The sequence below is a fragment of the Nerophis ophidion genome, linkage group LG06 (assembly GCF_033978795.1).
Source record: "Nerophis ophidion isolate RoL-2023_Sa linkage group LG06, RoL_Noph_v1.0, whole genome shotgun sequence".
Taxonomy (NCBI): domain Eukaryota; kingdom Metazoa; phylum Chordata; class Actinopteri; order Syngnathiformes; family Syngnathidae; genus Nerophis; species Nerophis ophidion.
Window position 1 is genome coordinate 30,491,018 of NC_084616.1, and position 16,834 is coordinate 30,507,851.

The 16,834-nt window shown below is 38.7% G+C and overlaps 1 protein-coding gene across 4 annotated transcripts in view; it reads left to right on the forward strand.

Moving 5' to 3' along the window:
- Window positions 1-16,834, forward strand: part of lrp1ab (low density lipoprotein receptor-related protein 1Ab) — a 205,467-nt gene that overhangs the window by 134,018 nt on the left and 54,615 nt on the right. For all 4 annotated transcript variants that reach the window (XM_061903335.1, XM_061903337.1, XM_061903336.1 and 1 more), the window contains exons 25-41: window positions 1,042-1,246; window positions 1,323-1,487; window positions 4,489-4,733; window positions 5,270-5,401; window positions 5,610-5,837; window positions 5,940-6,114; window positions 6,202-6,296; window positions 6,376-6,525; window positions 6,599-6,739; window positions 8,043-8,171; window positions 8,247-8,378; window positions 8,449-8,583; window positions 9,101-9,230; window positions 9,644-9,770; window positions 9,885-10,036; window positions 14,616-14,740; window positions 14,846-15,217. In XM_061903335.1, coding sequence (XP_061759319.1) covers window positions 1,042-1,246; window positions 1,323-1,487; window positions 4,489-4,733; window positions 5,270-5,401; window positions 5,610-5,837; window positions 5,940-6,114; window positions 6,202-6,296; window positions 6,376-6,525; window positions 6,599-6,739; window positions 8,043-8,171; window positions 8,247-8,378; window positions 8,449-8,583; window positions 9,101-9,230; window positions 9,644-9,770; window positions 9,885-10,036; window positions 14,616-14,740; window positions 14,846-15,217 — 2,838 coding nt within the window. The remainder of the gene's footprint in view (window positions 1-1,041; window positions 1,247-1,322; window positions 1,488-4,488; window positions 4,734-5,269; window positions 5,402-5,609; window positions 5,838-5,939; window positions 6,115-6,201; window positions 6,297-6,375; window positions 6,526-6,598; window positions 6,740-8,042; window positions 8,172-8,246; window positions 8,379-8,448; window positions 8,584-9,100; window positions 9,231-9,643; window positions 9,771-9,884; window positions 10,037-14,615; window positions 14,741-14,845; window positions 15,218-16,834) is intronic.

Here is a 16,834-nt window from a genome sequence, read left to right on the forward strand (position 1 = left end):
CCCTCAGCCAGATATGATTACATATTCTGGCTGAGCACTTAGTTTGCATGAGAACCAGTTGTTTTTGGAAAATAATGAAAAGACAAGGCAGTCCAGCATTGGAGGCTTATTTTCTTAAAAGTTTGGCTGTGTGGTGGGGAGGATATTGTGGGTCAAAGCTACACTGACAAACACAACAATAGTGCTGCCTTTTTTTACTGACGGATTCCATAAGGGTTTGGAATTCTAAACAAGTCTTTGTGAAATAAAACCTTACATGGTTTAAATGAGCTTTAGTGCAATCATAAAACACGACAATAAACTTTGAATTTTACATATGTACAAACAAAAAAGAATCATTACCTTACAACACTAAATTGTTTTAAAAAAAACTTAAGACTGGAGGACCAAACTTCTCCCTTCACTTTTATTTTGTATATTCCTGAGAACCACCGTCCTCTACTGTAAACATTTGATTTTGGTCTATTTATTTAGTCAGAGTTACAGATGTGCTCTGTTCTGTTTAAGGACCTTCTGAAAAGAAACTAGTTAACGATAATCTCTTTGACAGCATTCTAGTGTTTTTAAGAATCTGCCAGAAAAATATGAGTTCCTCGCAAGTTTTTTTTAACTGAACTTGGTGGGCCACCAGTTGAATAGCCCAAATGATGAAAACAAGAAGGTCTAAAGTAAAACCACAAGGAACACTCCTAGTATATTTGAAAGTTGAAATGACTAGTGACTGCATTTAAGGTAAACAAGCTACAGTAACACACTACAAAAAAATGAATAACTTCCAAAAAGGAGAGCTCTTAAAAGGACGGCTTGAGGAACACCTTGGTTATGTAAATCAAAGGTTTGGACCCCAGTGTTCTTTGTTAGCTTGGTTGCTAGGATCAGCCAATGTGTTTAAAGGTGACCATGTTCCTCTAAACAACAGGAGTACTCTTTGTTTTTTGGGATTTGCTGCAAAAGTCTCAAGTTTTTAACTTACCTCAGGACGGATATGGTGTCATCCCTGGGCCTAATTTTTCCTAAAATGTCTGATTGTGTGCTATGTAGCTCTGACCAGTTTTGAGGTGGTGATCCAATACGGGCTGGCGACTCCTGAGGGCTTGGCGGTGGACTGGATAGCAGGAAATATCTACTGGGTGGAGAGCAATTTGGACCAGATTGAAGTGGCCAAACTGGATGGCACCATGAGAACAACCCTGCTAGCTGGAGAGGTGGAGCACCCCAGAGCCATCGCCTTAGACCCCCGTGATGGGTAAAGATGCTCATTAAGATTTCCACAACTGTTTTTCGCCATATCGTTGACAATCCATCTTGTTGTTTGTGTTCAGTATTCTCTTTTGGACGGACTGGGATGCGAGTCTTCCCAGGATTGAGGCAGCATCAATGAGCGGCGAGGGCAGACGTACCATCCACAGGGAGACGGGCAACGGCGGATGGCCCAACGGACTCACTGTAGATTACATGGAACGACGCATTGTCTGGATTGATGCAAGGTAGTGTTTGCCTCTTGACTCTGAGTACAGTGCTCTCATTGCAGTGTGGTCACCCACGCTACGCACGCAACACCACCCACTGACTTAGTCCTTTTTCACTCCTTTGCTTGCCACCACTCATTTGTGATGAGTACATGTACATCTGCTTCATAGAATAACATACTGTACATAGTCTTTAGACATCCAGTTTATACAACACTTGGATATGATCTACAACTGTTGTTTATGTAGGACACATTATTAGAAATCTTAGGACAGGGGGTGATAGACTTCTCTTTACACTTGTTTTAATTTTATATTTAATGCCACTGAAAATACACTGACCGACATTAAAATTGTGTTTTAAATAAAGTTGTAAGGTCATAAACTAAGGCACAAGTGATATAACTATTAATGTTTAAATGCCAACTGGCTGCCAATTGAATAGTCCTGCCATACACTGGTTGAAATCCGGCCTATAGTTCACCCTAATGTAATTTTTCATCTTTTCAGACAATTTTATGGTTCCAATACTAACAGAAAACATTTAGGGTAGGCTCTTTTCTTTGACCAATGCACAAAAGGCATGCTTGGATCCATTTAGTGTGGGAGAACTGGCCTTTAACCCCATCAAACAGCTTTGGAATGAAAACGAATAGAAATTGAGACCCAGCAAAAGATAATCTTCTAAATTAATGATCCAATACCTTTGTCCCTATGCATATAGGGCCTGATCTACTTAGAGCCTAAAAATACATGCTAAATAGCGTGGGTAAACTACAGTATAAAACTGCCTTTACTAATGGTGGGCATGTTGCAATGAAAGTGCAAAAGTGGTGCAGACCGCCTTATTTAATTAAGGATTTGGCATGTAATACGTGACACCAAGGAGACACATTCATGTCATCATGGAACACTCCTGCTGTGCGAACTACAACGGAACCCACCATTTTCGCGCTGTAGGTGCGCTCCAGAATGTGCAGTGTAATATGAAAATGTATACTATTGCAAGAAGTTTTTTTTATTGTATATAGAAGATGTGTTATTAACATGTCACCTATATGAAACAATGAACACATAAAAAAATTCCAGCAGGCACCAGGTCTAACATTGAATGGAATTGCTGAACAGATGATATGTCTAATATTATCATATAACATTATATATGTATATGTATGTGTATATATATATATATATATATATATATATATATATATATATATATATATATATATATATTATATATATATATATAATATATATATATATGTGTAGGTGTGGGAAAAATCACAAGACTACTTCGTCTCTACAGAACTGTTTCATGAGGGGTTCCCTCAATCATCAGGAGATTTTAATGGAAGCATTCACATACAATGTTTTATATAGGGCACAGAGTGGGTGGGTACAGGCAGGCATAGGGTGTGGTGATTGGCTCATAAGTAACCTAGGAGGTGTTTCCGTCTGTGGCGGCATGTTGAAATTATTTCACTGCGCTTGTTGAGGGATGATAGATCTGGATGATATATAATAAACAGTTTCTCTTTTAAGCATAGGTTGCATCTTTTATTACCACTGTTGTAAGGTGTGCTGGATGCAATAATTTGCCATGTTATTGAATATTCAACATTATTGTTTTTGAGGTTCCAAATGTGCTTGCTGAGTTCTGTAGAATTCCGCAAAGCCTGGTTTCTAAAGGAGGCGTTGTGATTATTCCATCTTGTTTTGAACGCTCCTTCGGTTAATCCTTCGTACGTGTCGGATGTGTTAATGTCCTTGCGTGTTACCTTTGCTTGTTAAACGACTGATGTCTGTAAGCACCCTCCGTTGAGAGGGCAATCAGGTTTCTTGCGACAGTTACATTCCTTATTGGTTTCAGAGTCGTTTAGTCTGGGGGTAAGCAGTCCTTTTGCAATTGCTTTGTTGTGGTTTGAAATGATTTGTTGCATGTTATTCATACAGCTGTAGCTCAATTTAATGTAGTTCTTGTTGAATATTTTTCTTAGGGTGTTGCCTTTGGAGAAGTGTTTGTCGATCAGGGTGAGGAACTTGTGGCCGATGTTGGTTGAGACGTTTTTGCTGAATGGCGGATTGTACCAGATGATGTTGTTTCGTTTTCTGTTCTTTTTTGGTTGGTTTCCTGGAGTGGGTTCATAGGTGAGGGTGAAGTTGTATCCGCTTTCATCAAGTGCTTTCTGGTACGGGGGGGTTGCTTGGTCGAATTCAGCTTTGCTAGATGACAGCATCGATAGCCTTTTATTAATTCCAGTAGGTATTCTTTTCGTGGTGGTGGGTTGGTGGTTGCTGTCATGGTGCACGTATTGGAGTGTTGTGTTGGGTTTCGTGAATGGTTGGTAGCTGTTGTTTCTCAGGTTGAAAGTGACGTCGAGGAAGTTGACAGTTTGCTTGTTGGCTTTAATCGTGATCCGTAGGCCGTTTTCTTTGAAGATTTGGCATATGCGCTTCTTGGTGTTCTCGCTGCTTCTTGGCGAGGCGCGGCAGACTGCTAGTCCGTCATCATGGTAAATACCAAGGCTATATATATATATATATATATATATATATATATATATATATATATATATATATATATATATATATATCTGACAGAAATATGTCGATCGCCAACCCTTGAACATTAGATCTCTCTTTGTCGTCCGTTGTATTGCATTGATCGCCTCCTTCTGACCGCAGTGCAGCCTTTTGTGTGCAACTTTGTACAAACATTTCAAATATGGTGAATATATACGCAAAATAGCTGTCATAAGAAGATTCATGCTTGATAAATCACATTGTGAGTGCTAGTTGATTATATTTGCATCTATTTTCTGCATATACATGACAAACACGCTAGATGGATTGTCCTCTATTTTACAAATTTAAGAGACGCAATCTTCTGCACACAAGCTTAGTAGATCAGCTTTGCATGCTCTATCAAGTTTGCACATGTTTTAATACATGCAAACATTCAGTAGATCAGGCCCATAATGTATGTGGTTTCACTAATGTAAATTTCTGCTTCCAGGTCTGATGCTATCTACTCTGCCATGTATGATGGCTCGGGACTGATCGAGGTCTTGCGAGGTCACGAGTACTTGTCCCACCCCTTTGCGGTCACAATGTACGGAGGCGAGGTCTACTGGACTGACTGGAGGACCAACACACTGGCTAAAGCCAACAAGTGGACTGGACACAATGTCACTGTAGTCCAGCGTACCAACACACAGCCTTTTGACTTGCAGGTCTATCACCCATCTAGGCAACCACAAGGTAGGTTGTTCACCAGATACTACTGTAGATTGTGAGAGGTTCCCAACAATAATATATACGACCTAAAGGAATTCTTATTCACACCATCGTAAAAATAAAAATAAGCTCATGGTTCATTTTAAGTTCATTGATTGGGTGTGTTGGTTGATAACACCGTATTCCCAAGAGAGATGTGACCTTTTAAAGCTGTGACACATGTGTTGACTGATCACATGGACAGTGCTCAGGATACCTCCTGGAGTTTTGTGGAGTAGCAAAAAAAAAATCATCTTGCCATTTGGCATTTCACACTGTCAGTCTATAAATAGCATCCTCCCAGTGCAACATCATTGTCTTGTATTGATATCACACACATAAATGATTGACATGGCCATAGGTTTGTCATATTTTACTGTCACTCAAGCGTTGAGACTTGAGTGATGGTCATAGGAAAAGTTGACTTGCTCTTTGCTGACATTCCTTATGTATCAACTGATGGAGATATGTTTCCATATATTGTAGTATGATGCTTCAAGCCATATTTTTGTCACCTTCAGCTCCAAACCCGTGTGCCACCATTGATAGCAAAGGTCCTTGCTCCCATCTTTGTCTCATCAACTTCAACCAGAGCTTCTCCTGTGCCTGCCCTCACCTCATGAAGCTGCAAGCTGATGAACGCACATGCAAAGGTGAGCACAGCGTATATGTCAGCTTACTTTATCACAGTGGTTTTAATGCAAGTGATCTTTTAATGTACTTACAAGTGAGGCCAAATCCATCCATGCAATATATACATACGTTTTACATGTGACAATTAAATTCATCTTTTTGTTCTTTTACATCGGTATAATATTGTCATAAATGTCTTCTCCTCTGTGTTTATTTTTGTGTTTGCAGAGTCCCGCAAGTTCCTTCTTTATGCTCGCCAAATTGAAATCCGAGGTGTTGACATCGACAATCCCTACTACAACTACATTATCTCCTTCACTGTGCCGGACATAGATAATGTGACAGCTGTGGATTACGATGCGGTGGAGCATCGGATCTACTGGTCAGACGTCCGAACGCAGACCATCAAAAGAGCTTTCATCAATGGCACAGGCGTGGAAACTGTTGTTTCTGCAGGTATGAAATACTCACTTTAATTGATTGTAATAGTTTCTCTCTAAGAATGCATATGGGCCCTGTAGGTCTAAGGTTTTGTTCTGTGATTGTAACCATCATTAGACCTTCCTAACGCTCATGGGCTGGCAGTGGATTGGGTGTCCAGAAACCTTTTCTGGACCAGCTATGATGCCAATAAGAAGCAGATTAATGTGGCCAGACTGGACGGCTCCTTTAAGAATGCTGTCATTCAAGGTTTAGACAAGCCTCATTGTCTGGTGGTGCATCCGCAGTTAGGGTTGGTGTTTTTATTGCAATTCTCCTTATTTGTGTCTAGATTGTAAAAGTTTTAGCTAGAGCTCATCTCAGATTTGTAACACCGCAGGAAGCTGTACTGGACCGATGGTGACAACATAAGCATGGCAAACATGGATGGTACCAACCACACCACGCTCTTCTTCAACCAGAAAGGACCAGTTGGTGAGCAGTTGTCCTTCAATGGATATATATTACATTCTAAATGATGCATGGGTTAAGCATATTACTAATTTCCACTTAGGCCTTTCCATTGACTATGACAAAGAGCAGCTGTACTGGATCAGCTCAGGAAATGGCACCATTAATCGCTGTCAGCTGGACGGATCAAAACTAGAGATCTTGGAAGGCGTTAAAGGCAAACTCACCAAGGCCACGGCGTTGGCTGTAATGGGTAAGATATTTTTCTCTCATAGTCCTAATTTCATAACATGCATTGTTATCAACTATGCATTCCCTTGCTGTAGGAGACAAGCTATGGTGGGCAGACCAGGCATCTGATCACATAGGAACATGCGACAAGAAGGATGGCAGTAACTGGAAAGTTTTGAGGAACAACACTTCATCTATGATGCACATGACGATATATGATGAGGATGTACAGAAAGGTAAGACAAACAACCCAATTTTACATTTTGTAACAAGTCAAACAGCGTTACATAATGTAAATATAAGTAACTACAGATGTCACATCCGCAAACAGCACTTAAATTCACTTTTATAGTTTATTGTTTGGATGAGAATATGTAAAAAAGTTCAAGCGTAAAAACACACCCGGTAGTGTAGTACAATTTTGTGATCACATTTTCATTATGTCCTAATTTTTATTTTGGTTTTTAGTTATGCTTTTTATTTACATATGTATGTTTTATTCATATTAGTTGTGTATTGTGTTTTGTATTTTTTAAATATTTTTGTGTTACAAAGTTTTTTAGGTATAGGATTATTTTAAATAGTGACGTCACTGTCAAAGCATTGGGATATGGCACCGCCCTATGGCATGTTTACAGTGAAAACACAACAAAAATACAATTTTAGTCAATATTACTGGTTAAGTAACACCAATAAATTAATATAGGTGTAAATTAGAATTAGTATGATCCACACCTTATCTTATAACTACTGCCAGTGATTGTTTACTTGATTTGGGGGGATAAATACTTTAAAAAAAAGAAAAAGAACGACAATAACAAACCAGTCTTTTGAACGGCTCTTTGTAAATAATGACTCTTCAAAATTTGGCTTCCTTCAAATATTCATGAACCTCATCTCTACTAATAACAGCTGAGGCATATTTATTAAACCACAAAGAGAATGAGGTATTAGTTGGACGCAAAACAATGCAAGAAGCTGTTATTTCTGAAATCTTCAAACCCAATATTTAGAACAACTGTTCTAAACAACAATTGTTTAACTTCAAGGATTTTGAGGGCATGAGGAATTGGAAATGGAAACAGGGGTTTTTTGAACACATAATGTGTTCAACAAGTATATTGCACAAAACAGCAGCAATAAAACCACTGCTCAGTCACCATTAATATCCCTCGGGTTCATTGTAAACAGCAGTGTAACACGTGAGTTTGGCAACTAGTGTTTTAAAGTGTATTTAGAGGTAAGTAAAGCTGCTGAATACTGACTCATGATACTTTTGCATGGTGCTACTTGGATACCTCAACGGTTATTTTCCTTTGGAGACCATGTAGGAGACTGCAGTTTAGTCAATGGAAGCATTAATTAGATCATAAATGTTCCATCTTCACTCATCATCAGATCGAGAAATAGTTCTAATATTGTGGTTAACCTATACAACCTATTTTTGTCAGCAATTGTACCTCATGTTCTGGATTTTAATTTTAATTATAAGGGAAAATAAATATAATATAATTTGGCCTCGCTCTTTCTTTCCTTCAGCGAGTGTCAATCTGTGTAGTAACAATAATGGAGACTGCTCCCAGCTGTGTTTGCCCACCTCGCCAACCACCAGGGCCTGCATGTGCACTGCTGGTTACAGCCTCAAGACAGGACAGCAGTCCTGTGAAGGTAACACGGCGGCCCCTTAGCATAGGAGTGCAGTATGTCCTAGTGTTCAAATAAACATGGTGTTTCTACGAGCAGGTATGGGCTCTTTCTTGCTTTACTCTGTCCATGAGGGAATCAGAGGAATTCCGCTCGACCCGGCCGACAAATCTGACGCCTTGGTGCCAGTATCTGGCACCTCTCTGGCTGTGGGCATCGACTTCCATGCTGGTGAGTGACACTAGTGAGTAACACCAAGATTAAATAGCATGAAAGGGTAACATATTGGTCCTTTTTTTAGAGAATGACACCATCTATTGGGTGGACATGGGCCTGAGCACAATCAGCAGGGCCAAGAGGGATCAAACATGGAGAGAAGACGTGGTGACCAATGGCATCGGCAGAGTGGAGGGCATCACTGTTGACTGGATTGCAGGTCTGGTCATAGGTGTCATACAATTTCCACCCAAAAATCAGGGATAACAAAATTCTTCTTTTGCCAATGATGCCGGTATTAGTTGTTTAAACAAGGTGGACTACCCCCAAATAATTTTAAACAGCTGAAGCTTATCAACACTGTCCATTAATTTTTATTCTACACAAAGAGTACTAATTACTCCTTTTATAAAATCTCTATATTGGCTTCATGTTAGTTACAAAATCAATTTCAAAGTGCTGCTACTATTCAATTAATCACTGGATGAAGAGTTCATCACTGATTATAAACCAAGCAAGACTCTTGGGTATATCAACCCAAGTCAGTTAATGGTGTCCTGAGTGCTAAGTAAACATTTAGCTGGTTTGCTGCATAGATGCATTTAATGTAAGCTTACAGTTTTAATACAGATATTGTTTTGCATTGTATATCTTCTTTTGCCACAAACTTTATTATCTTGTATGGAATCATACTGTTTGTATTTTCTATTAATTGTGTGCACTTTCTTTTTGTGTAGGAAATATTTACTGGACTGACCAGGGTTTTGATGTGATTGAGGTGGCTAGGCTGAATGGCTCCTTCCGCTATGTGGTCGTATCCCAGGGTCTGGACAAGCCCAGAGCCATCACTGTCCACCCAGTGAAAGGGTAAAGCAGTTTATGATACTGTGGAGCAGAGGTCCAAAATGTTGACTGAAAGAGCGCGCACTTGCCACGCGCTTGCCCGACATCGCGAGCGCGATGATGTCACGTTATCGATGCATTTTTAGACAATATGATTTGCCTGGGTGGCGAGGACACACCGAATAGATTAGAAAGGACGGATTAAAAAAAATTATGATAAAAATTATATAACTATACATAATCTCTCTCTCTCTCTCTCTCTCTATATATATATATATATATATAATTTATTTATTTTTTAACTTGGGACTTTCTGCATTGCGTAGTTTGGGGACCCCTGCTGTAGAGGTTCTTTGAGCAACTCGCTACAAACCTGTTGCTGTTTTCTATAATTAGTGGAAGAACTTTCATAATCCCATGTGTGTTCTTCTGTCAAGGTATCTGTTCTGGACAGAATGGGGTCAGTACCCTCGCATTGAACGCTCTCGACTGGATGGTTCTGAGAGGTTAGTCTTGGTCAACGTGAGCATCAGTTGGCCCAATGGGATTTCCATTGACTACACGGTACACACTGCAGCTTTTGTAACTTCACTCATTATTTTTACTTAATTTTGTGTCTTGTTTGCACATCTTCTTGTAGCTGGGTGACACAATGCTATATGTGGTTTATGTCTGTAGGAGGGGCTGTTGTATTGGTGCGATGCCAGAACAGACAAGATTGAGCGCATCAATTTTGAGACTGGAGAGAACCGAGAGTTGGTGCTTGCCAACAACAACATGGACATGTTTGCGGTATCTGTGTTTGAGGATTACATCTACTGGAGTGACAGGTTAGCCTAATTAATTCATAATATATATATTTTTTTTTTCAAAAGTACCGACGTTCATAAACTTAAACGAAACAATCTATTTACAGTATATGAATGTTAATATAAAATAAATACCCTCATCAGTGAGACATAAGGGTTCACTAAGTTGTATTATATATTGCTGTATACTGTATTTTTGAAAAGTACCGGTATCGTTATTTCAACTGAATGCCGCTGTGCGGCAGTGACTACAGAGCCAAGGCACATGATGTTGGGTTTGTCAACACGCACACACAAAGTGTGTACGAGCAATAACATTGTGGTGGGGAAGAATGGCAAAAAAAATGCAATTCTACTGGTTAATAAAGAGGGCGTGTGAAACGCAATATGGACGTATTTGGTCTTCACAACTAACGATAACGGTGACGCTTACAACAAGGAGGTGGCTTTAAACTTATGTCAACATTTAAATAATAAGCATTCAGATCTGCACAAGGAGTTTAAAGAGTGACAGGTAATATTGTAGTTGTTCCACCTGTACTATTGTTCGGCTCCGTTGCAGACCATAGTAGAGGAGCGCGGGGCAGACGTTCCCTTCAGTTCACTTTACCCCGCAATGGGTCTGCTAAAATTCGCTTTCCGGTCAGAATTTGAGGCTGCCGATTTGTGACAATCTGGTTGCTTTATTATTAGTTTTGCAGGACACAACCAGATCCAATCATCACTTTACTGTCCAGTGCGCGCAATCCTCTCTCTGTGTACTCGACCTCTCACTCATTGACATCACTTAGACATCACTTGCCATTCTCACAAACACACATACTGTACGCTCATAAGTAAACCAGCTTCCCTGTTGTGGACATGTAGCATTATATGTCGATACCAAAATATGCAGATACGTAAACGCGCACACAGCTGCTTGGCCTAATGCTAAATATGAGTGGAGCGAGGACCACCCATCTAACATCAACTAGTGCAAGTAAAATGACTGAATTTGGTAACAAATTGCTGCAATTTGTGTTTTATCTTCAAGAGATGTGTTTTACCTGCTCCATGGCTTATCTGTGAACATTTAACCATAGTTTTGTTTTTACAATTGTATTTTTCTTAAAGCACATACCAGGATTGGCAACCATTAATCATGAAGCATTTAGTACTTACTAACAATTGTATTTTTCTTAAAGCACATACCAGGATTGGCTACCATAAATCATGAAGCATTTATTACAATCTTAATAAAGATTTTTTATTATATTCTAATCCAATCCTTGATTATGGCAGATTATATGTAATATGGATGGATGTAAATTTATCTTTGAGTGCAACAAGAAAAACATTTGTTTAATGCCCTTTAATTTATATATTAACCTTTTAAAATTGTTCTTTGAGTGCAATAGGAAACATATATGTATGTATTGTAAGATTTTCTGTCAAAGTCAAAATAGAAACATTTTCGTAGTTCCCTTTTTTTTGGAAAAGTATTGATATTAGGGGTGTAAGGGTACACAAAAATGTCCGTTCGGTACGTACCTCTGTTCAGAGGTCACGGTTCGGTTCATTTTCGGTACAGTAAGAAAACAACAAAATATAAATATTTTGGTTATTTATTGAACAAATTTGCTAAATTATCCACCAAAAATATTTTTCTTAGTGGAATATTTGATGTGAAGTAATCAGAAACTTGGATAGGTCAATAATTCATAATAACATTGATTTTGATTCACTATTATGTTTTGAGAAATGACAGTTTGAAAGAAAAAAAAAACAGCTTTGTTTTATTAGTCAACGTTGCAACTTTTTCTAAATTACATTTTGCCTTTAAGCTTTTTTTATTTAACTTTTGTTCATGTTTTTGTTTATTTTAATAGTATTTTTAGAATGTGACATGGGCTTTTAAAAAATTAGCTGTGGGCCACAAATGGCCTCCGGGGCCCACTTTTGACACCCCTGCTATACATAATAAAAAATACAATCTGATAAATCTATGGGTAAAAAGCAGAGCCTGGCGACGCATGCGCGTTTATCATAACTCTCTCACTCTCTCTGTCTCTGCCCCTCCCTCACGAATGTTGCTGCGCGCACAAGTTTTTGTTTTCTTTTTAACCCCTTCTTAATCCTGAACGTACATTGATGGTTCCCTCAATCATCAGGAGAAAATCTCCTGATGATTGAGGGAACCCTTCATGAAACAGTTCTGTAGAGATGAAGTCGTCTTGTGATTTTTTTCCCACACATACATATATTGCGCTCTACCACAGTATCGAGCACTATTTTCTGGATAATCTAATTAAGACATATATATATATATATATATATATATGCAAATCCTTTTCAACCCATATTCAATTGAATGCACTACAAAGACAAGATATTTGATGTTCAAAATCATAAACTTTATTTATTTTTTGCAAATAATTATTAATTTAGAATTTCATGGCTGCAACACGTGTCAGAGTAGTTGGGAAAGGATATGTTCACCACTGTTGTTACATCACTTTTCTCAATAAACGTTTGGGAACTGAGGAAACTAATTTTTGAAGCTTTGAAAGTGGAATTCTTTCCCATTCTTGTTTTATGTAGAGCTTCAGTCGTTCAACAGTCCGGGGTCTCCGCTGTCGTATTTTACGGTTCATAATGCTCCACACATTTTTGATGGGAGACAGGTCTGGACTGCAGGCGGGCCAGGAAAGTACCCACACTCTTTTTTTACGAAACCACGCTGTTGGAACACTTGTCTTGCTGAAATAAGTAGGGGCGTCCATGATAACGTTGCTTGGATGACAACATATGTTGCTCCAAAACCTGTATGGACCATTCATTATTAAAGGTATCTTCACAGATGTCTAAGTTACCCATGCCTTGGGCACTAATGCACCCCCATACCATCACAGATGCTGGCTTTTGAACTTTGCACCTATAACAATCCGAATGGTTATTTTCCTCTTTGTTCTGGAGGACACCACGTCCTCTGTTTCCAAGTATAATTTGAAATGTGGACTCGGCAGACCACAGAACACCTTTCCACTTTGCATCAGTCCAACTTAGGTAAGCTCGGGCCCAGCCAAGCCGGCGGCGTTTCAGGATATTGTTGATAAATGGGTTTGGCTTTGCATAGTAGAGTTTTAACTTGCACTTACAGATGTAGCAACCAACTGTAGTTACTGACAGTGGTTTTATGAAGTGTTCCTGAGCCCATGTGGTGATATCCTTTACACATTGATGTTGGTTTTTGATGCAGTACCGCCTGAGGGATCAAAAGTCCGTAATATCATTGCTTACGTGCAGTGATTTCTCCAGATTCTCTCAACTTTTTGATGATTTTACGGACCGTAGATGGTAAAATCCCTAAATTCCTTGCAATAGCTCATTGAGAAATGTTGTTCTAAAACTCTGACAATTTGCTTACAAAGTGGTAACCCTCGCCCCATCCTTGTTTGTGAATTACTTAGCATTTCATGGAAGCTGCTTTTATACCTAATCATGGCACCCAACTGTTCCCAATTAGCCTGCACACCTGTGGGATGTTCCAAATAAGTGTTTGATGAGCATTCCTCAACTTTATCAGTATTTATTGGCACCTTTCCCAACTTCTTTGTCACGTGTTGCTGGCATCAAATTCTTAAGTTAATGATTATTTGCAAAAAAAAAAAAGTTTATCAGTTTGAACATCAAATATGTTGTCTTTGTAGCATATTAAATTGAATATGGGTTGAAAATGATTTGCAAATAATTTTTTTCCGTTTATATTTACATCTAACACAATTTCCTAACTCATTGAAATACATATGTGTGTGTGTGTGTATATATATATATATATATATATATATATGCATGTATATGTATATATACATACATGTGTATAGATATATATATATGTATGTATATGTGTATATATATATACACATGTATATTAGGGGTGTAACGGTACGTGTATTTGTATTGAACCGTTTCGGTACGGGGGTTTCGGTTCGGCACGCGGGCATACCGAACGAGTTTGTAAGCAGAAGTCTTCACAAGCTGCTCTGCTCTCTGCCTCTGTCCGAGCAGCAAGCATTGTCCCGCCCACACAACCATCTGATTGGTTACATACAGAGCCAATCAGCAATGCGTATTCAGAGCGATGTAGTCAACGCTTCAGCGTCGAGCAGATTTTCGTTTAGTAGAGGAGCAGCGGACAAGGTACTCTCCCCAAATGATAAAAAAACACTTCCCTGTCACAACTATCACAAACATTACTATGAGCCCGTTGACCTTCTAGAAACTTAAACTGCAGCTCAGCTAGCTCCCAGTATAGGCTTGAGGTGAAGGCTAATTAGCTTTTAGCATAACGTTAACTCATTTTGCTGTGTGCGTGCGTGCGTGCGTGTGTTAGGGGCAGCAAAGCCCTGTCTGTCTGTTATTTCATTGAACTCCATGGTGTACTGGGAGGAATAGTCTCTCCTATTGCTATTGTACTATTTTTTCATATATAGATATGTATATGTATTCTTGTGATTCAAAAGAGTCTAAAGTGTGTGTTTGTACATTGTTTAAGTATGGAGGTCTTTCCTGTCTTCATGTTAGTTTTAATTTGGATGAATTATCATTTTGTTTTGCAAAGGACTCATGCAAATGGCTCCATTAAAAGAGGAAATAAAGACAACGCCACGGATGCAGTGCAGCTCAGGACTGGCATTGGTGTACAACTAAAAGATATTAAAGTGTTCAACAGGGCCAGGCAACAAGGTCGGAAAACTCACAAATTTATGTTAAAATTTTGACATTTCTTATACATTCATCAACTCCCAGCAATTAATCAAAAGGTTAACTTTCTTATTTTTTTTTCTTTAGGCACCAACGTCTGCAAAGACAATGGCGGCTGTGAACAGCTTTGTCTTTACCGAGGCAATGGGAAACGCACGTGCGCCTGCGCCCACGGCATGTTGGCTGAGGACAACCGCAGTTGTCGCGATTACGACGGCTACCTTCTCTATTCGGAACGCACCATTCTGAAGAGCATCCACCTGTCGGACGAAACAAACCTAAATGCGCCAATAAAACCGTTTGAAGACCCTGACCATATGAAGAACGTCATTGCCCTGAGCTTTGACTACCACGGGGGCGGAGGGAGGGGAGCCAACCGCATCTTTTTCAGTGACATACACTTTGGCAACATCCAGCAGATCAACGATGACGGCACGGATCGCAAGATTGTGGTGGATAGTAAGTATGGAGTATTATTTCGCTACACAACATTAGGCACAGCTACACAATGCAAGAGCTGTTTCAAAAAGCTGCCTTCATTGATGATAAAAATGTACCCAACCCGACATCACATGGAGTTTTGAAAGTGGATCAACTAGTGTAGTTAAGCGACCTTGTGGGGTTGTTAATAAACTAAAATATAATCATCATAAACTTGTAAATAGGAATAATACTTATTTTAGCTTGACACTGTCAGAACAGAGTGTATTAATATACCTGCAGTAATTTATGGATAGCAGTAGCACGCCACAGTGAGAGGTATCTCTAATATTTTATAGCTCTCTTTTATTGTAGTACCTCAACTTACAAGCAACTTACAACTTACAATTGGTTCTGTGACAGAGCTCTTAATTCAAATCACATCTCAAATTAATTTTTCACATTCAAAATTATTAAAATCCATTTATTTGTTGCTTAGCGGCCCCAAAACAGCACCTTTTTAACATGTAACATGCCTTATAAGAATTAAAACACACTTTGAAGAATTGTGTAAAAAACATTACAATAGAAGGTACTGCAAAGAACTTCATTGTTTTTTAAAGTAAGGTAATAATAATGTACAGCATCTCACTTGGAGAGTGAACTTCTACAGTATCTCCTTTCAGCTGCTTCTCCGTCATACACACCATCCCCATCAGCAGCATTTTCATATTTTCATTGATAAAAATTCACTGTTTAGACATTATTTTAACATTCTTAATGTGTAGCCTGTCTTCCTTTCAGTCGGAGAAATGAGGTAAAGTTGTTTTCCGCTCCCTCTCACATTCTGAAACAATCATGTTGGGCAAACTGCAGACTCCTAATTGTCCATAGGTGTCAATATGAGTATGAATGTTTGTTTGTTTGATTGACTCGTGATCTGTCCAGGGTGTCGCATGAGTGCATGTCCTCTTGCATATGGCCTTTTGTTTTTTTTTTTTTAATTCTCAGCCATTGCATTAATTATATCACCAAGTGTTACTAAACATTTCTGTGACACTGTTGACAACTTTGATGCAGTGAGGGCTGCATGAGACACTTACACACACACATATCAAGTTATTGTTTTACAGAAAGGACAGAAAACAGGTACATGAGATTGATGTGTTTAATAATGTTGCATCAAGTTCATGAGTTTGAAAACACAATGAAAAAGTCATTTTTCTAAGACACGAACCTTAAGCTTGTTTGATTCTGTAGTTCCAGTAAAGGTTACAGAAGTTTATGTAGTCAATTCTATTCATCCATCCATTTTCTACCGCTTGTCTCTCTCAAAGTACATTATTTCTATTCATTACTGAAACAAATGACAATATTTTCCGGACTATAGAGCGTACCTGTTTAAAAGCCGCAACTACTAAATTTGTAAGGAAAAAAATATTTTTCCATTTTTTAGCCGCACTGAATTATAAGATGCAGATATATACAATGTGAAATTAGTTATTTACACAGAAAGAATTTTGCAAATGTTTATTTTCATATCTTAATTGTTTCCAAGAGGTGTTTGTAACGCGGCAGTAAAACGGCTGATCAAACAAAACAGACGTCATCATTATGTACCCACTAGCTGCGGAAGCTATTTTTCAATCAGCTAAA